The sequence below is a fragment of the Heliconius melpomene genome, chromosome 14 (genome assembly GCF_056956725.1).
Source record: "Heliconius melpomene rosina isolate 202511_hmr_F chromosome 14, ASM5695672v1, whole genome shotgun sequence".
NCBI classification, from domain to species: Eukaryota; Metazoa; Arthropoda; class Insecta; order Lepidoptera; family Nymphalidae; genus Heliconius; species Heliconius melpomene.
In genome coordinates this window covers 398,213-424,873 of record NC_140402.1, presented here as the reverse complement: position 1 = coordinate 424,873, position 26,661 = coordinate 398,213, and the positions used below count along the sequence as shown (strand labels likewise).

The window sequence follows — 26,661 nt, the reverse complement described above, 5'->3', positions numbered from 1 at the left end:
AGTAACGAGGCAAAGGGTTGACAAGGTGAGTTTCACCACTCAATACGCAATGCCTCCAGAATTCGGCAGAAAGTGGAGGAAAGGACGGAGTGCCCTCTTACTAGATTTCCAGGTTCTCACTGCCTATTCTGCTATACAGAAAAAATATACAGATGCAAAAAAAAATATTAACAATAATTCTGGGGCAAACACTATATTAGTGTATCGTTTCAAAAACGCTACGCTACAGTTAAGACTGCCCTAAATATGTTCAAGACTGATCTAGATAAAAACTAATGATAACACCAAGGTTTTCTTTAAACGGAAGTCCAAAGTGGCCATGAGGTAAAATAATCAGTGCACTCAATGGCACCGACACCGTTTACATATATTACCGATAAAAGATTTAGATTAACATATCTAATTATCATCATTAACAAAACAAAAAAAAATAATTTTATATCATATGATAATTAAATATTATAATATTGTTAAGCGTTTACAGAATTAGTAGAAACTAAAATATCATACAAATACTTTGAAATGAAAGTGTTTAGGGGCACGCATCGTTCGGAAATATATAATGTTCTTTTATCAATCCAAACAGCAGAGAGTAGAGAGTATAAAAATACTCTATTCTTCGATTTTCGCCCGAGTGGCAGAGCGGAGTTATACGCGGAAATGAAAATAATTTATTTCCCGAGTGGAATGTGAACCCACAACCACCGCATTTAGAGTCAGGCATCCTCACGCCACGATAGTTTCTTCACTATGTATTTTATTGCAAATGCGTCTGAAGTGATAAATGATTGAAATATGCAGTTTTATGGGCACGCCACGCAACACGCTACGTGACGTATGCTGGATACAACGTGACGCTAAAAAAACCTTATTCGATACACAAGATTTAATAAAAAAGTTATAGTCCAAATTATGTGTATATATAAAGATAATTTATGCGTAAAAAATATATAAAATGATTCTTTAAGAGAAAAAATATAATATAACTAGCGGCCCGCTCGCAGTTTCATCCGCGTGAACTATGTTATTATTAATTTCTGTCTCCATGACTACGTCCTACTGACGTCTATGCAAAATTTGAGACTCCTACCATTTGTAGTAACGAAGTTTCATACAAACTTTCGACCCCAAAAACAACCCTTAGAAATCGAATATTGCAAATTCCCGTCTTAGCGAGCACCTACGTCCTATAAGTAACTCCTATGCAAAATTTGAGATTTCTAGCACATGTAGTTTCTGAGATTTCGTGATGAGTGAGTGACCTTTCGATTTTATATATATAGATAAACGAAAAAGATAAACACTATAATAAAAACTTTAATCAATTAATTCTTGCTCAAAGTTGATTAAAGGTACAAAATGATATGAGGAAATATGAAAAATAAAAAAATACGAAATTGAAAATTTCATATAAAGTTGTACTAAAATAATGAAAACAAGTATTAAATCAATGCAAGGGTGACGCAAGGTGGGAGTGAGGTGCGCGGGGAGGACGTGCGCAACGTCGCGTGGGTTGAACCCGCTTATCCCGGACTCAACTGCCTCTATTACTTGATTATGCTAAATACGTCTTTAGAATATAAAACGACTTTGAAATGCCTTTAGAAGTTCAGATTATTTTTATAGTTTATTTCGAGAATAGTTTTAAAATTAATAAAGTATGAAAATATGTAAAATAGGAATGACACTACAGCATCATCATCATCATCATCAATGGGTAAGCCAAAGAGTGTAAGCATAGAATTTTTAGTCTCCACCTTTCTCTATTCAGACACGCGCTTGCGCTTTAACACTACATTTTTTTCCATGGCCAGCAGGGTGGACTGCAACAGCGATAACGTAGACATTTGATTTAAAAAAATGCAATAAATATTTAATATTCATGCAAAACTAATATGTTTCACTTTCCACAGCGGCGGGTTTTTTTTAATGTATATATGCTATACAATTCATAGGTACTAATATCATAAACCTGAAGATTTTGTTTGGTTGAAAGCACTAATCTCAGAAACTACCGATTCAAATTGACTTTCTTGTAGGATACTAGTTAGTTATAATAATAATAAGCTTTATTTTAATTCCATACAGATTACAATGATACATTTCTATTTATTAAAAAAAATAATTAATATTATAGATTCCTATATTTAATTTAAATTTTAAATTATTGATTATTGTAAGTGTTTTTTAATTGTATAGACTCTATGCTTAGCTGTGTCCGCCAACTTCCGCCCGCCATCGCTACTATTTCATCCTGGCTCTTGGTCGGCCTCTTGCTCTGGAGCCTCTTGGTCTCTGACCACACTACGAAACGACTGGTTAGTTAGTAAATAGATAATAATTAGTTCATTGACAAAGATTAGCCTTCTTATCATGCTATCGGACACTTAGAATATGTCTCATAGTTATATCCATTCGACAAAGAAGGCGAAGCCACACGTAAACGCCAATATAAAAAAGATAGTATTATTTATAGAATTGCTTATCATTTTGTTAAAGAATATTTACAAAACATTGAATAACCTTATCACCACATGGCTCTCCTTATAGACGCCGAGCACAGTAATGTTGATAACACGCATTTATTATGTAAACATCGTTTGATATTAAATAACTGATAAATAAAAGTTCACTAAAAATAATGAACTTTAATGTACAGGAAAAATCACAAAAAAACATACTGGTCGTTAAGGATTTTTTCGCACTTTGAAGTAAATAGTTTTGTTTTGTTAAAAATAAGTGCTGATACGTGACTTAACAATTTTCTTTAATGAGGCATTCTAAAGAAGATAAGAGTTATTTTTAATACAATCACTAGCGCCTAGTGTTTCCATTTTTATTTTTATTTCTCAGGGATGTTACCGAACTATCATTTCCAATCTGGATACGGATGTGGATATGAGAAGAATAATGTGTGGATTTCGGTTACGGATATTATATTTTTGAAAGGTATATTTTTAGAAGAGACGATTATTGATAGTCTTTTTTTAGAATTACGCGGGATACACCGCACATAGAAGGGTAGGTGGAGCCCACCTGGACGCCACGTTACGGAGAATGACTCGAGTTAATATTTGTTATTTATAGTTTTATAGCAATAAAAATACTACTACTACACTAAGAACTAATGTCGACAAGACCAGGCAAGCTGAAATACCAACCAGCCGTAACATAACCATTTAGACTCTATCGATATTCATAACTATTCGGAACTTAACGAAGATATATGATAGTTTCGGTTATGGTTACGGAACTCCATAACATCTTTCGTCGTCGTCGTTTAATTATTTTTATTTCAGTTTGAAGTTTGCTTTATTAAAGTAAATAATGTCAACAATGATACAAGAAATATGTTTTCAAAACAAGTACATTTCAACTACGATTCAATAAAAGATCGCTGTCTACCTGTATTATATACTGTTCAGTTATCTATGATAATCAGATGTGTTTTCTTTTTTAATCTATACAATTACTATTTTATAAATATAATATAAAAAATACGTTACGTGACTCTTCGAATATATATATGTATATTTATAATTTTACTAATGCATTGTTCTAAATAACAATAAAATTATAAAAAAGGTTATTACTGTATATATTAGTTTAAGAAAACGGACATTTATTTAAATATTTTTTTACATTTACACAAAAGCCACGACTATTTTAATATTAAATGAGTGTTTGTAACAAAATTGGCAAGATCGAAGCAATAAATTGTTATATTTTTACAGTTGCCAAATGTATACGTTGCGTGGCTCCAATCCAAGAGTAGTACACGAGCAGGCACATAATATATGTAATAAGTATATTTGTAGCTATAGGTATATTAATAAGTTTATTTCAGTTCATATGTTCAAACACCATTAAGCATTTTAAATGAATATCCTATGCTTATATTCACATTTATACATTAGCATCCTGCTTGCGGCTTCGCCCGCTTGAACTACATATTTTAGTCGGTAATACATAGCCTTCATTATTAATATTGACATTAATAATGAAACTTTGAGCATTACTGACTAATATGGGATCGGCTTAATCCTACTAATAATATAAACGTGAAAGTTTTTGAGTATAGTACGAGTTTCTGAGTTTGTACCACTTTAACGCAAAAATTAGTGAACGGATTTTGATGAAACTTTATAGTACTATTGCTTAGATATCAGACAGCACATAGGCTACAATTTATGTATAATTATGCTACATCAAAAATGTTAAGCAGGCAATGCCGCGTTTAGGTCACTAGCAACGTATCTATATTTTAATATTTTATATATAAAATCATTGATATGGAAAAATTTAAGCACCATAAAAACGAAGGTACCAGTTTTCCATGACGAGCGGTAACGCAATGAAATAAAGGATATAAACTCGTAAGTCTAAACGCGGAAAATTATATATAAAATCAGGTTCTTCCTCGAGAATGTGGCAAATACATGTATAAGATATACAAAAAGTGGGAAGTCCGATACATTTGATTGAAGTTTTTCCTTTGTTTTTTTTTTATGGCAACATATAAAAGACAAGGCAATCTAGCGTGATCACCGCTGCCCCGTGTAACATCAGAGGAGCTGTAGGTGCGTTGCTGGCCGCCGGTGCCGGTGTTTAAGGTGGATAGATAGACGCGCTTTTTGAAAGCACCCAGGTCTTATCGACCTGGAAACACTGCCGCAGACAGGTCATTCCACAGTTGTGTGGCGCGTGGAAGGAAGTTAGAAAATTCGGCTGCAGGTAATAGGTCAAAAAGTTCTCCAGAACACTCCCCATGAAAAATGCGATAGAGAAACTTACACTAACTCGTAATAAAAATTTATAGTAATACATAGCTTAGGTAGTAGAATAAAATTGTATCATCGAGCTGGTCTAAGGATAAAGCCAGAACCTGCATTGTGGACATATTCTACAACAGCACACTTACACATTCGGCTACGGGGGCGAAGCTACACGTTAAGACATATTAAGGACTATCGGGTTTAGTAAGCTCTAAGCAGATACGACGACAGTATTATATCAAATACAAATCGATATTTATTACATTTTAAAGAGTTGACGACTTAATTACTAATTATACCATTAAAATTAAATTAACTAATCTCAGAAACTATGAACGGTTAAGATTTTTTTGTGTCGTTGCAATGATAAAGTATTGTAAAATATGAAGTTTAAAGAATAATAATATCAATAATAATTGTTGACATTAAATGTGATTCCCTGTGTTAATTTGTCTGTTATCTTTTAATGTTTATCAAATAAGAAACTGATAACAAGTATTATTAAATTATGTTTACATTCGCATTATCTGCCAGGGACCGTCCCGTCCCGGTGAAATACGATTTATTGTGCACTAGCGACCCAAAAGCGGCTTCGCCCGCTTATCTATATCATATTCAAATTTACATATAAACTTTGCTCTAGGTGTGATTCTGATACATAAGCTATATTACTGTATTGTTTCATCTTGGTTTGGGCGTGAATGTGGAACAAACATCCATCTTTACAAACTTTCACATATTTGTGAAAATTGTTTTAGTTACGAAATATTCTTTCTAAGGCTAAGTTTAATATTCTTTAATGTTATTGTCCAAATAAGGTATTATTTTACGGTTTAAGGCACTACTTCAAAATATTATCCAAAGCTGCATATAAAAAGCCCTCACTATAATCACAAAACTAGAAAGTCAAATATCACGTTATTATTTTAATACACCGAGAGAGAATTACGTCTTAGGTTTTTGTAAATCATGATTTATTATGTTTCATATTCAGAAAACCTAAATATGTGCTAAGAATAAAAAACGTATATATAAATACACGTTTTAATTATATAAAAAAAATATATAAGCGTCTGTTAGTTTCTCCAGGTTATTCATTTAGCAGGTCCAGTAGCTGCAGTGGTACAGTGAGAATTAGAGTTTTAGTGTCTGATCCAAGGTCAAAGTACCTAGAACTGTTGGTCAGACGAATAAGTTCGTCCGCTCTCGACTTTCAAACAAAAAAATATATATCCAATAACACATAGAGGGCATATTACATTAGACACCAAAAGGTTCAAAAAGTATATTAATAAATATAAAATAATTATAATCTACAAAATAAATTTGTACTTATAAAAACTTTTATATCATTAACACGCTTTAATTATGACCAATTAGAAAATTAACTTGTTTAATTTTTATACTAAGGTATTGTATATCTATCTATTAAATTAAACACAACATTTTCTAGAGGCAAACGAAGATTTTTCCACTTCTCCTTGTAAGATGTTTTTAGCTTCTCGTAATATCATTTGTGTGAAGACACTCCGTTCTCCACGTACTCCCCAATTTTCGAGACATTGTGTTAAATAGACAAACTCAATCAACGGTTTGTCTTATCCAAAGCAACGGAATTAAAAAAAAAACAATCCCCTGAGTGACAGTCGATTCCACGACGGAGAAACAAATCTAATGAGTGAATTTTTTTTAATGTACATTTTGAACACAATAAAGGGGATGTTGACATATCTTTCAATTAACAAGCTGACACTTCCTTTTGAACGGGAACTTATTAGGATATATGTAGCTAACTATGTAATAAAATATTGTTATATTTTGCTAGCAAAATATAACAATACAATATTGTGCTGCACTCGAGCTAGTCTAACGAAATCTTTGCTCTATAAACAATATATATATTTTTCGCACTTCCAAATTCTTATACAAGTGGTACACGTTACACTTTAGGCGATAAAAAATATACCGATTGATTAAATGACAAATGATTGATTATATCAAGATTTGATTATAGTGACTCACTTTAGTACCTTAAACAAAATTTTATATGTTTCTATTAACATTTGAATGAAAAAACATATCAGAGTAGGCAGGTGGAACTTCATTGAGTGGAGAAACCCAACACCTCCACCGGAGCGGGAAAATTTCAATAATAGGCATCGACTTTTTTTCTCTCTGATTATATTATAACTAACTGAAATTAATTATTGCTTTTGAAATATTAAAAAAATGTCTCATTTACAATTGACTAACTAAGATTTAATATTTTATTAATGATAAAGTAACAAACTATTTTGACTGTTTTACTATTTTAATATTAGACATTTTTTGTAGATCATTTGATTTCCTACATGAATATATATTGGTTTTTATACCAATAATTTTAAACCAGCAAGGCCTTTAATAGCAATAAAATTTCCAATGAAAAAACAAAATTCCCTTGTCATTTATATGGGAAAACAGAAATCGCGATAAGACAGCTTAGAATATAAAAATTAAGAGGTGCCTTTTTAATAGACATAGGTACATATATTTTCCGCGGTAATTTTTTTTTACCTATCCTAATTTTACATAATATGTACAGTGTATGTTCACATATTTTACTTGTATTTTTTATATTTTCGCAACATTTTTTAATTGTTTTAAAGCATATTACGTTTCCTTATAAAAACACAATTGTTTATAAATGAATATATACTCAAAATAAAAGTTCACGGAACTAAATAAAAGTTTTTGTGAAAAAGAAAAACAAATAGTAAATACTTGTGTTCTGATCGTGAAACCGAATGGCCTCCAAAGTGTATTGCTCCAATGGAGACTACACTTGAAGCCGACTGTTGTATTTGCATAATTATTTATTTATATGAATGTTTAACACACCGCGTGGGCCACGGCCGCCAGCTGTTCTAGCCTTACAGCTTAAACAGCTACAGTACATACTTATTAGATGATACAAACTCTGTTTGATAAATTAAATATTTTATAAGCTTTACAGTATTATCCTCAAATAGGTACAGGGAACCTAGTAATAACAAATTCCGTTGCTCACTTGTTAACAGAGCGAGAACATTTAATAATTAACAAATGGACACCAAGAGAAGCAGGGTTCAAATCTAGCTATGTTCAATTTTTTATATTTAATAATGAACACTGGGTTTTTTGCTACAAGCCGTAAAGCTAAAGGAAATTGTAACGTAATTTCAAAACAATTAGTGAGGCGAGCCCACACGTGTTCATATACATTTATGTATGTGCTTTGTGTATAATAACATCACAACAGAACAGCCTTGGCATTTATTTTTAGAAAAATAGATATAGTAATGATGTTGGCGCATACCGCACAGAACACGGCGGGATGAAAAGTGTTAACTCCCAAAAATAAAGGTTAAGTGTAGTTTAAACGGCGGGTGTTGACCCCATATATTACAGAATTATGATTATTATTATAGTAGGTATCCTGCACATATCAGAGTAGGTAGTGGGAACCCATGGGGCGGGGTTTTCCATTTACACGGACATATAAATAATTAGCTTTTACTTGAGGCTTCGTCCGCATGGTCATATGGAAACAACAAAACGTTTCAAACAAATGAGGACCATTAGTTCCGGAGATTAGCGCGTTGAATCAAACAAATATTTCAGCTTAAGGTATAACATTATATACGAATAGCATAACTACGAAAAAAAGGAGAAAATAAAATCATTAGATAATGTTGACGTTGATTATTTAGTTCTAAAGCCGCGTTTACTCGTTGCGAGCTGCTTTCACATTCTCAATACTTCCTTGTTGCAAGACTTGGATAAGGCATTGACCGCAATAATATTTTAATTTAATATTTTTTAGCTTTACGTTGTATCCCGCACATTGCGGTGTAGGTACAGGGAACTTAAACTACCCTGCTATGCGGAAAAAGCGTGAGGCTGCCTGAAAGTGTAATAATTACACCCTAAAGTAGAATTAATAAAAAAAAACACATAATATAAAAATGACCCCTGTTTAAAATCAAAAACAAAGGAGGAATGACCGTTTTAGTGTTAAGTGTTGTACCGTCGCGTCTCCAGAACATCATTATGGGTCGTATACAAAAACATAATATAATAAAATAACATTATTTAAGCCGTTAAGATGCAATCGTGAAATTGGAATTACAAATTCTACTAAAAATTAAGTTTAGGGGTCACGACACAAGGGCAAAAGCGCGGTGATGAGTTCCGCCACTCAGCACACAATGAAGTATCTGAACACAAGGTTCCAACAAGGTTCCGTCTGTCTACAATAAAGAACTAATGTCATATTAACATATATGCAGTAATAAATAAATCATAAGTAACCGCAACTAATGAATACAGTTATATAAACTGATAACGAATCTATCGTTCAACAAAACAAGTTAATACGGTCGTGACGCGTTCTACATTGAACCGTTCAGAACTGCGATATCTGGTGGAAACGAGTTTTTTATCTTCGCGGTTCATGCATTTTCGTATATTGTTTATAATATAGAAAGAAAAGATAGTGTCACATATTGCGTGACGTCATTTATTCTGTAATAGTAAGCGATCACCCTGCCGGTCTTTAATGTGAAGATAGGAATAAAATAAAAAATCCCGCACACAGCAGGGTAAGCAGAGGGAACCTAGTAAGACACTCCTTTCCCCACTTTCTGCTGAATTCTGGCATTGCGTGTTGAGTGGCAGACTTCAACGCCGCGCTTAGTTTACAGTTTCAATATATTAAATATCGACGAGCCAGCTGAGTGCTTGTGAATGAATCGTGAATTGATGTGGATTTTACTATTCAAACCACTCCAATAATAATACCTGTCTAGTCCATTGTTTATAATAGTATATAGCAGAGTAGGCAGAGGGAACCTTGTGTTCAGACACTTTTTGCCGAATTTTCGGGGCATTGGAGGAAGTCAACGCTGTGTCTTATCAGCTTCTGGTAGTAAGGTGAAAAAGGATTCGCCCTAATAAATCTATATATATAAAATCGAAAGGTCACTCACTCATCACGAAATCTCAGAAACTACATGTGCTAGGAATTTCAAATTTTGCATAGGAGTTACTTATAGGACGTAGGTGCTCGCTAAGACGGGAATTTGCAATATTCGACTTCTAAGGGGTTGTTTTTGGGGTCGAAAGTTTGTATGAAACTTCGTTACTACAAATGCTAGGAGTGTCAAATTTTGCATAGACGTCACTAGGACGTAGTCAAGGAGACAGAAATTAATAATAACATAGTTCACGCGAGTGAAACCGCGAGCGGGCCGCTAGTAAATTAATAAATGATATTTCATTTCTCCGAATGGAAATGCACTAGTTATCTACTATGAACAAATTCACCACCACTAGCGCAAATCTACTAATTTTTCATATTAATACAAATAACTTAAAATAGAGCCATTTACATACTTATATATAATTGTTAAATTACATTATCTTTTTTGGAAATAAATTATGCATTCACCGACGAAACCTTGGCGGGTAGCCTTACTGAAACACGGTCTTGCTGTTCGTATGTGTGTTTTAATAATTACATACATAGAGGTCGAACTCGGTTCACATTTTAGTCTACATTCCACATATTTACAAAAATATAGACAAAAAGTATATAAATAAATAGATAAAGTAGACAAATATTTGTGCTACGCGAGTGTCGATCCTGCAACCTTCGACTTGCTAAATGTACAGGCCTATTAACCTTATAGTCGTTCCCACAATAAAATCTAATACAAAGTGTATATTATACTAGCGACTCGTGGCTTCGTCCGCTCTATCCACTAAATTATTTGTTTTCGAATCTGAATTAGGTACTATCGTGTTCTTATAACATTGTCGCTGTTTGTCTTGTTAAAAGAGGGAAGAAATGAAAACAGTTCATTACCCCGAGTGGGAATCCTCCGTCAGGGTCTGCCTACACGGCTACAAACTTACTTAATATATAGAATCATTAAAATAAACATAAATAAGAAAACGGTAACTTTTCTCTTTTAATACTATAAATTAACAGTTAATTTTCAACACGTTCCGAATGGCGTATTCGGACATAACGGGCCGGCTCGTCGCGAAACTTCGCGATTACCGCAATCGACGGCGACGACGGATCCTTTTGAATCGCTCCATTGCTTCGAACCGTGTACCAAATACGAATAAAAAAGGCTACACATCAATTTAATATTTTTCAAGTGTTGTTATTACAAACTTAAAAAGGAAAAAAAAAATATTTTTTAGAAATCGTATAAAAATTTGAGGTCGCAGCGGCATTTGAAAATTTATATGTAGCAGAGTTTGAAGCGCTTGAACGGTTTCCAAAAGGCTCGAGTTCAAATCTCGCTACTTTCAATTTTTCTTACTACGACGTCCTACGACGGCCTCTGAAGTAATATTGTTAAAATAAATTCATTCAACTAAGACAACCAAAATTATATTAGTATTAATATTTTTTCGAGACAACCTTTTATTAACCCGCTTTTATTTTTTTATTATAAACACGTAACATCAACTGTGGATGGAAACTACAGATGGAACGGAGTGGAACTACAGATAGACAAATAACTTAGTGACAAACCGAATTTTATTGCACAGAGAAGGATAAAATTTTCCACTCCGAAGTTGTTTTCCCGCTGTGTTAGCCACAGAGGGAAAACAACTATATTATAAATATAAACATCGACTGTTGTGGCGCAATGGCACAGCGCATGAATGTAAACGCAACGGCTGTGGGTTCGTTCTCATTCGGGAAAATTAATTATTTTAATTTGAACACTATGGTAAAAGAAGAAAGCACGGCGTTGAGTTCAGCCACTTATGTTGACTCATTTGTCTATATAAATGGTGCTTAACCACTTTAAAAAAACACAGGCTCTGCCAAAAAGCGTATTACTCTGTTAAAGTTTATGTTCGGGATAAAGATGTTTGGAAATGAGTTGCTCTATTTCTAAGTTAAAATTGTTAATTGTAATTTGTAACAAATATTGGTAGTTAAAGTGTGGCCATGAGTTTCTTTGCCTGTATCTTCTCATGAGCTCAACTATTTGAACGGGCTTTTTTCAAGTATTTTGGTTTTTTGTTTTTCATTTTTTCTACTTTTATGACATGTCCAAGTAAATGTTACGTAAGCATTTGTATGGAATAAAGATATTTTGACTTTGAAATGAGAAGAGAAAAAAGAGAGACCTGATTTCAAGATTCTCAATTTTTTTTCTGCCTGAATTCAAGACATCATTAATTCCCTCAAAGCAATGAAAAGTTTTTTTTTCTTTTCACTGTAACCTGTACATAGGCAGAGGAAACCTGGGAAACTAGTGTTAAGACATTCAGGTTCCCCATGTCCTGCTTTGCCGTTACCAAAGCAAGTGAAAATATGTAAAGTTTCATTTTCTCCAGTGGAAATGAAACTCGCAACCTAACACTTTTACAGTCGCACACTTCTGCCCCTACATCACATTTGGCCTCAAATTGATTTATTACTTAATAGCTCTAATGTACTTAGTTTATTGTAATTATATCCAATTCAGTATATCTATTGTATTTAAATCAAAATGTGCTCCACATAAACATTATAACAGCAAATGTTAATGTTTTTATTAAGGTTAACTCTCTCAATTAATTAGAATATTGTCCAAGGACAAACTGACATATATTTTCAATGGCAACAAAAATCAAATTTCAAAGTGTAATAATATAAGTAATGAATGATTGATATTTTGTATTAAAGAAAAACCTAACTTTTTTTGATAAATAATTTATTATCATTATTTTAGCTTTATTCTGCATTCTGCATATAAAAAGGTAAGCAAAGAGATTTTTGTATTTACACCCTCCATTCCCAAGTACCAAACAATTATGTGTTGAGTAGTACAAATCAAGTATCACTAAATGGGAATGGGGCCCATAACCAATCCTTTTACAGTTAAATATTGGTGCTGCACCACATTTGCTATGATAATATATTACTTGAATTATTTAGAATTTTGAAATTGATTTAAAAATTGATCAATTAAGTATCTAATAGTTTTACTGTAATTTTTTATCAAAAATTGTTTGTGTTTCCTTTCATTAATTTATATTTAGAGTAAATTATAAATTGTATATGTCTATATAATATTTTTTTTTATATTGTAAATCAAAAAGGCAGCTTGAATTTTAAGAAATTCAAGGTGTACAATATTTTTATTGTTTTCTTAGTTTGGTAACATGAATGAGAATTATTGTATCAATAAGAAACATATGTATTTGTGATAATACATACCCACATGCACAGTGGCTCCTGCATCATAAAGGTCATTACTTCAATAAACTGCTCAGTGACATTTTTCGTTGCATTATTCAAGAGTTCATTAGGGGCGTCCAGTGGCTGTACCATCTTTGCTGCATTGCCCTCCGCACCACCTGGCTCCTGCCTCTGAAGGGTTGCATTGGCCCTCCAATTGGGATCACTCGTTACGTTCACAGCAAAATACACAGCTATAGACAATAGTAAAACACTACCCGCCGTGTATACCTTGAGATTCGGCAAGGGCAACCTGTCTACTAGAGTCACAGGCATCTTGAAAGTTCTACACTAAATAAGTTACGTGAAAATTCTAGCCCAGACCACGAAATTTTCGGTCTAAAATTTAAGGACATTGAATACTCTACGGATAATTTTTTTTAGAATAACACCGCCGAGATAATCAAAAAACATGACCGTATAAACTATAATTGAGTGGCAGAGTAAGACAAAAACGGCCGTGCGCGACCGCAGCTTGAATTTTATATTTATTTACGTCAAAAGATATCGATTATGAAGCACTCGACTAAATACGTCAGATGCGAGTACGACTACTAGTACTAGTCAACACTTGAAAAAAACAAACATACACATATTTCGATACTTTTAATTTTTGTTGGTTTTTATCATCGTCAAATTGTGAAAAACTTAAACAAAACGCAAATCAAATTATTAAAATTGAATTTCATTAATATATTGTTAAAATGTATTCGATGAAGATTTCTTACAATCATTTGGACTTGCAAAAAAATACGTTATACTTAAAATTAAATTATTATTTAATTTTAATTAAGATAATGTGAAAAAAATATTTGGCGACGATATTATTCTTTCTAATTTACTTGATCACTTTCGAGTCAGGTTTTTAAACGTGACATTGCCATCATATTTGGTTTTATGACTGTCAAAATGACATTTCATTGACAATTAAGCTAAATTGTGGGCATAGAAGTAAACAGAGTACATTCTATATACTAAATCTAAATACATTAATTTCTTGTAAACAAGTATATTTCACATGAAAACTTATAAATATAATAAGAATGGCAGAACGTGATTACGCCCCGCTCAGTTCTGCATGCGTGCGTGGTCTCTGCGACAAGTTCTATGATAAAAGAAAGTTTGCTGGTGTTGAGATTGAAAAGTACGTCGGTCTTCGCTAATACTTTTTCAAATTATTTTCGTATGTTATTAAAAATATTCACATTTTAAATTATTTGCAAATGATCAGCATTCTACGTTTTGTTTTCAGAATGGTAAAAGATTTTAGTGATGCAAACAATACTAATCAAATCAAACGTCTCATTCGTATTCTTGGTCAAGACCTCATGTCTTCTACGAACCCAAATGTAAAAAATGGAGCACTTATGGGACTTTCTTCAGTAGCAGTAGGCTTGGGAAAGGTAAATTGGTCATATGAAAACAAAATATAAAATATATTGTTATCCTATTTGAATTTTAATAATTAATTTCCTAGCTTCACACTGTATCCCTTACACAGCAGGGTAGGCAGAGGGAACCTAACAAAATATCTATATCCGACATTTACATGTTAGATATAGATATTTTGTATACAAAATATGCAGGAATAGTTCAATGTATATACTTATACTTACAATAATCCTTATCAGTATTATTACTACAAAGAATAGATATTAATAAATCAATTGTAAGTACAATTAAAGGTATTGGGCATGGTGGAATCTTTACAAAATATACTACTAGAATATATAAAATAAACTACATAAAAAGTAATTAAATAACTTCTAAATTAATATTAATTCTTATATTTTTTACATTTACAAGGGATGTGTACTATACATTGGAGAGCTGACACACCCCATAATAGCCTGTTTGGGGGAGAGTGAAGCCCGAGTGCGCTATGCTGCAACAGAAGCACTATTTAATGTTTTAAAGATTGCAAGAGAGGCTGCTTTGACACATTTTCCCCTTGTTTTTGATGCACTTGCCCGACTTGCTGCAGACCCTGAACCACAAGTTAGGCAAGGTGCAGAGTTGTTGGATAGACTTGTAAAGGTAATGGGATATTTAAAGGTAATATTACTTTGATTACTTAGCAAATCTTGTATTATATTAGTAAAAATTAATATATATTATATTAGGTAACTTTGATTTTGTTTTGAATTATTTTTAGAGACAAAGTGTCTGAGGCTGGTGTGGCATAGGGGCATAAGGGTGTGACTGTGACCTGAAGGTTGTGGGTTTGATCCCTGCTCAGGGGGATGAATTATTAATTATTAATATATTTATTTATTCACTCTAGCACCAAGGTAAAACCTGGCCTTGAGTCCCGCAACTCAATGCCACAAAAAAAATGGTGGAATAAATTTATATCTGCTTCTAGGCAGACAAATGCTTGTTAAGTATTTATAAATATTTAGTAAAATATGAATCAGTATTGACATGTTTAACTTTATACATATCTCCCATTTAGCACATTTAATTTAATTTCATTTAAATTCAAATTCAAAATATACTTTATTCAAATAGACTATTATTATAAGTACTTTTGAATCATCTAATGAACTTATAAACAAAACACCGGTTCGGAAGACAGTTCTGCTGAGAAGAACCGGCAAGAAACTCGACAGTTGTTCTTTTCAAAGTCAATGGTACAATCTATTACATTAGCTGGCAGCTATCCTGCATTACATTCAACGGACATTAATTCCATACATGTTTATCTTTTAAATATTCTTGAACAGAACCTAGAAGAATTAGAAGAACTAATATAATATAATAAGCTTTACTTGTTAGAATTTTTTTATAGATATTTTAAATTTTGGAAGTGACAAACCTAGAATATACTGCGGAATTTTATTAAAAACACGTATGCTCAGACCCATAAAAGATTTATTAACTTTTTGGAGGCGAAAACTTGGAGTGACAATCTTATCTTTATTTCTCTTTCCTATTGTATGACTGTCACTATATTTACTATGACAATGTATATTTTGTTGGACAAAGAGAATATTATAATATACAAATTGGGAGGCAACTGTAATAATACCTGCATCTTTAAAAACATCTCGCAGAGAATCTTGCACTCTTAGGTTATAAATATATCTCATGGCTCTTAAAAAATAAAAATCTATTGTTAATAGTAACTTTATTCTCTATTCTTCTTTCAAGTCCAAAACTGCACTTTGATTTATCATAGTTCATAAATGAAAATAATAAGACTGAACAGAAATTACAACCACCATGTATCTGTCCTCAGGACATAGTGACGGAGACGCCGCGGCTGGAGCTAGCAGGCGTGGTGCCGCTGGTGCGTTCGCGCATGTACACGCGCAGCGCGGCGGCGCGCCAATTCGCTGTGGCGTGGGTGTCGGCGCTGGACGCCGCGCCCGCGCTGGGCCTGCGCGCGCACCTGCCCGACCTCCTCGACCCGCTGTTCACGGTGCTCGACGACCCCAACCCGGAGATACGAAGGATGTCTGTCTAGATACTATTTCATTTCCTAATTAAATATGTCATAGTTCAAAATTTCCCAGGAGAATTGGAAGTTAAAGATTATGTTAAACGTTATATGAGTGAAGGAAATCAATATTGCATTTTAATTATTTTAGGGTTTGGTTGAAAAAAAAACTGGCATTATATTTTTTTTCTCATATACGATTTCTCGTACCATAGCACTTTTAATTCAAGGCGTTTCGCTTTTGCACATTTTATGTGTCCATATATTACATAAATTTATATTATAGTTCTATAATTGGATTTCATATTTTTATAGTTATTAAAATAATTAAATAAAAGCAGTAATCAATATCAGTTCAGTTGAGTTCTTTATTTATGGCGCTTCGAGCGTGCCAGTTGAGCACTAATCACTTCGCCAATGTCACCTTGTATGGAAGTAATCAATATCATGACATGTGTTGTAGGTGTGACGTACAACTAAACGAGTTCCTGCGCGCCATCAAGAAGGAGCCAGCGGAGGTGGACTTCCGCGCCATGATCAACATACTCATCACGCACGCGCAGGCTAGCGAGGAACTACTGCAGGTAATCGATCCCAAGACCTTCAACTTAGTGACAGTCCAACTGTACAGCGTTCGATAGTAAAGACAAAGGTTGAAAACTAGAGTGCACGGAATTGAGTTATGCCATTCAATCAACAATTTCTCGTATCTTAATACAAGGTTCCTTCTGCCTACCCTGTTACAAGCAGGATGATGCTAAATAAACTAAAAAAAAGCTCAAGGGAATCATGTAACTGGTATGAAAACTTTTAAATTAAAGTCGTTACATCTGTACATATACGTAATATGTAATCATCCGATTTGCCTTTCGATTATCGAATTCTTGAGGCACTGCGTGTTGAGTGGCAGAATTCAATGCCGCATTTTGCCTCGTCACCAGAGCAAGGAAAATAAAATATTAATTATTTCACTTCCTCGAATGGGACTCGAACCTACAAATAGTCGCGTTTACAGTCACACGCTTGTGCCCCGGCGTTCCGACTGCCCCACATGTCTGATAAGATATTGTTTAAGATATTATTGCAAAATACATTGATGCAGCTAAAGCGTGTTGGAAACCAAAAGAGTTTAGTAATTTGTTACACAATATTCAGAATATATAGCATTAATTTAAAACACGACATTTCATTGTTATTTTAATACGTTTTTCCGTGTTTGCAATCGATTGCCCAACCTGTCCCGGTCACACTCGCGCTCACTATACACATAATGTATTGTAACCTCGTTACTATGTATTGCATTGTACTGCAAGTGTGTATGTGTGTTTTTCTATGTTTCTTATGATATATTACCGCTCGCTAAACTGATTTTTTATGTTATAATTAAATCCTTTACAAAAAATAATCCAAAATACTTACACAATTTTTTTCCTATATATTAAATTTCATCTAAATCTATCAGTAGTTTTTGCCTGAAAGTGGAAATGATGAATTTTTTAAAGTGTGTAAAGAAAATTTTGATTCGTAAAAGTATGAATTTAAAGTTGAAAAGCTATATTTAATAATATAGTAATCAGTGTATCAATGGTTCCAGCTGACAGCCATAACGTGGCTGAAGGAGTTCTGCGAGCTGAGCGCGCGCGGCGTGCTGCCTTACGCGTCGGGCGTGCTGCGCGCCGCTCTGCCCGCGCTCGCCTACAACGACGAGCCGCGCAAGAGTATCCTTTATCATACATACGACATACACCATCTTGCTTTCAATTCGTAAGACTCAAGATGGTAATTTTTTCTTCTATAGTTCGTCCTCCATGGCTTCCTATGTATGTATACGGTGGATACATACTTTCAATCCTAAATGTTTCATTTCTTATTATTTCCACATCTGAGGAAAGATGGGCAAAATTCCAGAAGCTAGAAGGGGTCTCGTTCGCAAAATTTGAATGTTAATAATAATAATAATAATAATACTTTATTGCACTAAAATAAACAAAGAATCAGTACAGTAACAGTAATTACAGAAAGACAATACATAGTGCAATGGCGGCCTTATCACTAAAAGCGATTTCTTACAGGCAACCATTTGAAAGGACTTATTATATAAAAGATAGCGAAAAGGTGCAAAAAGTAATAATAAATATAATACTATCAAATATAAATACGTTATTTATCATATAAACATACATACACGGATAAATACACAACATACATACATACATACATACATACATACACACATATATACATACATACAAATATATACATACATGCCTACATATAAATACATAAATATATACATACATACGTACATACATACTTAGATACACCCAATATACATAGATACAAATAGAAATAAATAAAAGGATTAAGCAAAAATGTCAGTTTAGGTATTTAGCTTGAGATAGTGCTGCTTAAGACGCCGCTTAAATATCCCAACCGATTGGGACCGTCTCACTTCCACTGGCAGCTCATTCCAAAGTTTTACTGTCATCACAGTAAAGGAATCGCCGTAGCATTTCGTGAGGGACAAAGGTATTGCAAGGAGGTTGTTGTTACGGGAACGGAGGGTTTGGGAGTGTACGGTGTCCGACCCTAGAAACTTGAAACGTTCCTTGAGGTACGGTGGAGTGATAGGATGGTAAAGAACGGTATAAAGGAGTGTGAGGGAATGCAAATAGCGCCTATGTTTTATTGACAACCACTTAAGTTGACTACGGTACTGTGACACATGGTCGTGTTTTCTTAATCCAAAAATAAATCTTATGATAAGGTTTTGAAGGCGCTCAAGCTTACCAAGCAGTTGCTGAGACACATCTAGACAACATGAATCGGCATAATCTAGTATAGGTAGAAGGAGAGTATGGGCTAAAGATATTTTAGTTTTTAAAGGTAACAGATTCTTCCATCTTCTCAATCTACCTATAGCACAAAAAATCTTGCGGCTAAGCTCGGAGACATGAGGCGACCAGGTAAATGTACTGTCCATCCTGATTCCCAAATTCTTAACACTCGCACTAACCTCTAAGCAAACATTGTCCAACATAATTGGAGGGAGAGGAGAAATTACTTTAGATAATTGCTTAGAGTTACCAAACACGCATACCTGAGACTTACTTGGATTAATTGAAAGCCCAAACGATTTACTCCAGGTGCTGATTATTTGTAAATCAGAATTAATTTTGGTTACTGCGCTAGAGATATCATTTATGGCGGCGGTCGTGTAAATTTGTAGATCATCAGCATATAGGTGGTGAAATGACGTTATGTGTGGAGCGAGAGTGTTAATAAATATGGAAAAAAGTAGGGGGGACAGTACACTACCCTGCGGTACACCAGCGCTGATATGGCACACTGATGAAAGTTTTCCTTCAAGTTTAATGCTCTGTTTGCGGCTGTGAAGGTAAGAAGAAAACCATTCAGTTGCTTTGGAGGAGACGTTAATGGATTTTAATATTGCTAATAGTAAATCGTAGTCAACTGTGTTGAAGGCGTTAGAAAAATCTAACAAGACGAGTAGAGTCACTTGCTGGTTGTCAATACCGTATCTAATATCATCACAGACTTTATTAAGTGCAGTGACTGTGCTATGCCCAGGACGGAAACCAGACTGGAAAGGAGTTAGGGTATTGTTATTGTGCAGGAATTGATACACTTGTTTATGTACAATGCGCTCAAAAACCTTCGAAAGGAAAGGGAGTATAGAAATAGGACGATAGTTTGCGAAAGATGTTGGATTGGATGTTTTAGGAACAGGTATAACAAGTGCATGTCGCCAAGCATCAGGAAAATCACTAGAGGAAAGAGAGAAGTTAAAGATATGACATAAGGCAGGAAGAATAGAGTTGAGCGTTAGTAGGATCATACGTCGGCTTATGTTATCAGATCCGGTAGCATCAGATTTAATTGATAACACATTCTTACGTACTTCAGCTGCAGAGATAGGAGAGAAGAGGAAGGAATTAGTAGAAGAACTAGAACGTAATGATAGTGAGTGAAGGGTTTTCATTTTAGTTTTGTTATCTATCAAATTGACGGTGGTAAAGAATCTGTTCAGGGAGTCCAAATCCGTGCAGTGATTTAAGGTAGCTGTATTATTAGTACGCCGTCCACCTATTCCCATCCCGTTCAGAAATTTCCAAGTTTTTGCAGGATTGCTGTAGTCAATTGACGACTGGATATAATTACGTCGGGCATCTCTGCAACTCTTGTTACATCTGTTCCGCAGTGTTTTGTACCTTTGCAGATTAGCGTCAGTAGGGTCTTTCTTATATTTAGACTTCGCAGAATTACGTTTGGCCATCAGCACCTTGATATCCTGAGTTAACCAAGGGGCAGGGAGATGTTTTATTTTTACTGGCCTCAGCGGTGCGTGAGTATCGAAAAGCTCAATCAAAAGAGAATTAAAAATATTTACCTTGTCATTAACATTATCCGCACTAAATATGCAATCCCAATTAATACGACCGAGATCGCTCATGAACTTCTCACTATCTATATTATTAAAACACCTGCGCATCACCACCGTCGGCTTTAGTTTAGGCGGACGTATTTTATATGATAGATAAACGAGATCGTGATAAGAGAATGCTTCTGCTGACATTTGTCCAAAAGTTGCGAGACGTTCAGTTGATGAGACGATCATAAGATCTAACAGAGATGGAGTACAACCAGGAAACAAGTGGGTAGGGTTCGTAGGAAGAATGTTTAAGTTGGAACTGTTAATGATATTTTTTAACCGACCTGCACGTGAGTCATTTTTGATTAAGCAAGTGTTAAAATCACCCATAATGATAGAGTGGTCCGCTCCAGGAACATATCTTTCTAAAAGATCCTCAAGTGAGTCAAAGTAATTTATGTGTAAGCTGGGACTGTAAAAGACACCAAGCAGAACTTTAAGAGTGCCAAAGAGGACTTCTATCAAGATATGCTCCGAAGAATTTGAGTAGACAGACGGTGACTTATGTAGTAATGAGAAAGGGATGTGACTGCGCAGATAGATCGCTACTCCGCCTCCGCCCTTTTCAGTACGGTCATTACGTATGAGGTGAAAGCCAGGCAGAGCATATGCGGTGGATGGCAAACACGGCTTAAGAAATGTTTCGGAGACAAGTATAGCGTGAATATTTTTTAAGCTGAATGAGTCGAGCATGTCTGGGTAATGAGCCGGTATACTTTGTGCATTGATGTGGACAACATTAAAATTTTTTGGGAAATTATCAAATTTGGTTTCTAGGAGGGAACTGAGAGGATCAGAAATGCTATGGAGACTACAATCGGATTCTGTAGAATCGCACTGGTGAAAGATGTCGCTATTTATACTATCACTACTAACACTGTTATTAGTATGCATAACTACGCCAAACAAAAGACAAGTTTAAACAACAATCATGAAACAATGATTGGAATATAACAATGTTATATTCCAATCATTCAACTACTATTACACAATTCAATAACTTTTATACCTAATATCTTTTTGTATAAAGGATTTTTTTTTATTTATTAAACCTATTTTTTGTAAGTAAAATTCTCAATCCTACGCCTATACTCAGCAACAATTTAGACTCCTCACTACAGATAAATCAGAGATCCGCGAAACAGCAGCTACAGTTAACCTGCAGCTCACCAAGCTGGTCTCTGAGGCTCCCATCTCAGAGGCATCTGAGGAACGCCTGGACCTGGACGCCGTGGTAGAAGTCCTCACACAGCTGTTACATCATAACTCTGTACATACGAGGACTGCGACCCTGGATTGGATATTGCATTTGTATAATAAACTACCAGTTGAGGTTAGTGTTGCATTATTGTTTTCAGATTGGGCCGCCCTGAAACTAGCCTTAGAGGATTGTGCGTTTTGATTTTAGGAATTCTCATACTTGAACAATGTGCAAATAATTAGAAAACCTAACTTCAAGACGGCCACGACTCATTGACAGTAATGTAATTGTTTTTTGGTTGGGACTAGTGACTTAGGTGACATGATTAAAAAATAGTAAAATTTCTGAAATATTTACCTCTAGATCAAAATCGTTGAGTAGATTTTTGTAATATTCAATATTTAATTAATAACATTTATAGTAAAATAAAATTTATATCATTTATTTATTTTTAAATGAGTGTTATTTAAATACATTTTTAATTTCATCCAAATTGAGTAAGTATATTATGTGTGTGTGTACCAGATGTACGCGCGCACGGAGAGCGTGTTCGCGACAGTGGTGGGGTGTCTCACAGACCCCGCCGACGACGTTGTGCGCCGCGCGCTTGCCGTGCTCGCCGAGATATGCACCTGCCCCGCCGCCCCCGTCCCCGCTGATGCCGCCCCTGCAGCCAATGACGCCGTCTCCGACCCCATTGATACCACCCCCGCCCAGGGCGAGTCCGGCGGTGACAGTGACACGTATTGTGAGTATGGCTATGCGGAAGAGCATCTTACTGTAAACGGTACGGTACAGTCGTACCAACCGTTACCGTAACGTTTAGATAAAATATATATTATATATTTTTATTATAGATTGTTATTTATTCGTAGGTGATTTGGAAGCAAGTCCATACTATCAGAAGTTCCTCAAGGCTTTATTGAGGTTGCTGGAGGCTGATGAGAATCTGTTAGAGGATAGGGGGGCGTTTATTATAAGGTAATCTTACCTTATACAGATAAAAATAAATTTTTGAATAAATTATTGAAGAATAAGATGTTTAATATAATAAGTAAGATATATTTATAATCTTTGTCCGACAAAATATACATTGTCATAGAAAAAATAGCGACAGTCATACGATAGAAACGAGAAATAAAGATAAGCTTGTTACACCAAGTTTTCGCCTCCAAAAAGTTAATAAATCCTTTATGGGTCTGAGTATACGTGTATATAATAAAATTCCGCAGTGTATTCTTAATTTGCCACTACTAAAATTTAAAATATCTGTAAAAAAAATTCTAACAAGTAAAGCTTATTACACTGTTCAAGAATATTTAGAGGATAAATATGTATGGAATTAATGTCTATTGAATGTCAGGCAGGATAGCTGCCAGCTAATGTAATAGTGAAATATACCATTGACTTTAAAAAGAGCAACTGTTGAGTTTCTTGCCGGCTCTTCTCAGCAGAACTGCCTTCCGAACCGGTGGTAGCTTTTTGTTGACATGTACATTCGACGATTCAAAAGTGCTTATAAAGTTTATTTGAATAAAGAATATTTTGAATTTGAATTTAATATTCTTCTATGTTTTTCTTTATTGAAAGTATGTCCTATAACAGCATCTTATCAATTACTCTCTAACAGTATTTATATTTTATTAATAAAGGTATTTATATTTTTTTTGTTTCTATTATATTACAATATACTCTAAGTAGATTTTTATTAATACTACTTTTTTCTTGAAACCTCTGGGTTGGTACTCTTTGCCAGACCCGTCTGGAGTGACAATTTGATGATCATTAGCAGTGCTACTCTGTGAATTATTACTATTATTTTTTTTAATGCCGTCCGTGCCTTTTTTGTTCTTAATTGGTTATTAAAACTGTTGTTTCCTTTTTAAAATGTGAAATGGACATGTATATTTGAAGGTCTGTTTAGTTTGATTTTGCGTTTTTGGCACGGAACTCGTTGAAGCACTTCTAGGCCTAGATATGAATATGGTGAAAAATTTGCCTTTGAAAATTTAAAATGAACCTTTTATTACTTTCTTTTGACCAGTAGCATTCAATAATAAGGTTGCCGGATACCCACTATCCACCGTCCTACAATCTCTGTCAATTTTTTCTGGGTTTACCCAAACCCTCACAATTTTCCATCTTCAACTTCTAGCTAATTTCTTACTTACTAGTCTGTTATGCGCCTGGTAGAACACTTATGTCACTCATAAGCAACATTTATTATTATCACTCTTTCCATTAACTTTTTGGGAGAATAATATGATGTTTTCTCAAAATTTCGAGGTAACGTTCTCTACGAGGAAGTAGATGTCATTTTATTTTGGAGTTGGCTTCTCCTAGATCAATATGGCAGCTCTTGTTGTTGGTGCGCAGGCAGCTGTGCGTGCTGGTGGGTGCGGAGGCTGTGTACGTGGGCGTCGCGGGAGCGGCACGCGGCCTGGCGCTGCGCCCCGCCGCGCGCCTCGCCGACACGCTGGCCACGCTGCTGCTCACGGCCGCCGAGCTGCACGCGCTGCGGCGCCGCCTGCGCGCCTTCCCGCTCCACCGCACCACGCTCCTCTTCCGCACCCTTTACTCCGCCTGGAGCCACAGCCCCGTCGCCCTGCTGGCGCTGTGCCTCTTAACACACAATTATAAGCACTGTGCAGACCTCGTCGCTACCTTGTATCCTTTTTTTAGATCCACGTTGAATTATATATAGCTGGATAGGCAGAGAACATATAGTTAAGACTCTCTATTTCTCCACTCATTCCTAATATATGCCGAATTTGAACATGAATGAATCATTGCATGTTAAATTAAACTAATTCAACTTCAATTTTATCTACCAGAAGAAGAAGTGAAAATGAGCACAATATAACCATTCTTCCAAGTGTTGTTGCACTGCACCATAACGACATTATATTGTTGTTTATAAATAATTACAATCACCAAGCTGCTACAGACTAACAATGGTGGACTAGACTAAAGACTGGTGACTGGTGGTACTACGAAAATTGGTGACACATATATAGTACACGCAAAAACCGTTCAAAAAAAAATCGCGTATAAAACAGATGACAAGCAGTTTTTTATTTATTGATATAAAAAACATACAAATATACAGTGCATTGTATCTGTCATGCAACACTTGTTATAAAAAGTTTTATTGTACAATATAAATTTATTTGTTGATAATAAAATATATATGTTACATACGACATTAAGTATAATCAATACTGTAGTATTATTATAGTATTGACTGTATATTGTCCTATACAATGGACTGCAGCATGAATATCTCATGTAAAGTGTCTATATTTATCAATATAAATTAAATTTAAAATATTTCCTTGATTCATGTAACTCACCCAGCGGCGACCTCGAAATAACAGTGGAGTTCCTGACGGAGGTGGACAAGTTGGTGCAGCTGATCGAGTCGCCGGTGTTCGCGTACCTGCGCCTAGAGCTGCTAGGCGGCGCCGGAAGCGCGGAGCTACGCGCGGCGCTGTTCGGCCTGCTCATGCTGCTGCCGCAGAGCGAGGCCTTCCACGCGCTGCGCCGCCGCCTGCAGTGCGCGCCCGCGCCGGCCTCCGCCCCCGCCCCGGCCCCCTCGCCTGGGCCCCTCGACAGGTAAAGACACTCTATGTGGTGAATTGACATTCTTCAAAAACATAATAATAAAAAACCTTCAGAAATACTTCTTTTTGACTTAATCAAACAATAACAATACAAAATTTTAACTGATCAGAGGCATCAATCATATTCATCTTTAAAATTTACGATATGAATTGTAATAATACAACCATATATTTAAATCCCAGCAGTACGTCGTCCATCGACTTCGAGGCGCTGCTGGCGGAGTTCCGACGCGTGCAGGCGGCGCACCGCGACCACCAGCTGCTGGAGCGACGCCTCAGCCGCGCCAGGCTCTCATAACGTTTCCACTATCTCCTGCTTTCAGTCTAATAATCCGTTTCCGAACACCACCCCTCCCTTACCTACCTTAGCCTCATCTTTTAGTAGGGACACTAAAAGATGAGGCTAAGCTAATCCTTCTCCTAATACAATTTAGTTTAACATCGTTAATATCCTGGTTAGGTCTCAACTCCTCTAATAATAAGTCTTGTCCTAATCCCTTCACTGACCCTTTGTTAGCGGGTCCTTTGGCAACCAATTTAGTTGTCACTGTAGCTTTCTATATTTTGGCTTATCTTGAGGTAGATACCTACTATGAAGTAGATAAAATATAAATAAAGTAAATAGTACTTTACTATAAAATCAAAGAAACAAAAAATTATATATATATGTATATATATTCATATTCTTTACAAATCTCATTGATCTTATTGAGTAATAATAATAAATTTCTCAACGCAGCTTGCTTATTGTTGAATAGATCAACTTGAATCATTCTAAAGCTGGACATTGTTTATGAAGATCTCTATATTATATTTGTATATAACATAGAAATATAAGATGTTGATTTTATAAAATAAATTATTCAGACATTCCATTTTTGTATTTCATTCT

At 35.0% G+C, this 26,661-nt stretch overlaps 2 protein-coding genes across 7 annotated transcripts in view; one reads left to right on the top strand and one right to left on the bottom strand.

Moving 5' to 3' along the window:
* Positions 1-13,583, bottom strand: part of LOC146531817 (E3 ubiquitin-protein ligase AMFR-like) — a 39,481-nt gene extending 25,898 nt beyond the window's left edge. Inside the window, exon 1 of the mRNA XM_085197705.1 lies at positions 13,030-13,583. Coding sequence (XP_085053831.1) covers positions 13,030-13,326 — 297 coding nt within the window. The 5' untranslated portion in view covers positions 13,327-13,583. The remainder of the gene's footprint in view (positions 1-13,029) is intronic.
* Positions 13,584-13,962: 379 nt separating this feature from the next.
* Positions 13,963-26,644, top strand: LOC146531816 (protein VAC14 homolog). 6 transcript variants are annotated; one of them, XM_085197704.1, is made up of 12 exons: positions 13,963-14,194; positions 14,303-14,453; positions 14,857-15,087; positions 16,292-16,509; positions 16,956-17,076; positions 18,087-18,210; positions 22,076-22,278; positions 22,672-22,894; positions 23,022-23,127; positions 24,523-24,813; positions 25,504-25,761; positions 25,956-26,644. In XM_085197704.1, exons 1-12 carry the CDS (start codon positions 14,094-14,096, stop codon positions 26,065-26,067), a joined length of 2,139 nt encoding a protein of 712 aa, XP_085053830.1. In that variant the 5' UTR covers positions 13,963-14,093; the 3' UTR covers positions 26,068-26,644. The 6 variants fall into 6 exon arrangements, with proteins under 6 accessions (XP_085053830.1, XP_085053826.1, XP_085053828.1 ...); XM_085197700.1 differs by having other exon boundaries at positions 24,490-24,813; positions 25,953-26,644; XM_085197702.1 differs by having other exon boundaries at positions 22,067-22,278.
* The last annotated feature ends 17 nt before the right edge of the window (positions 26,645-26,661 follow it).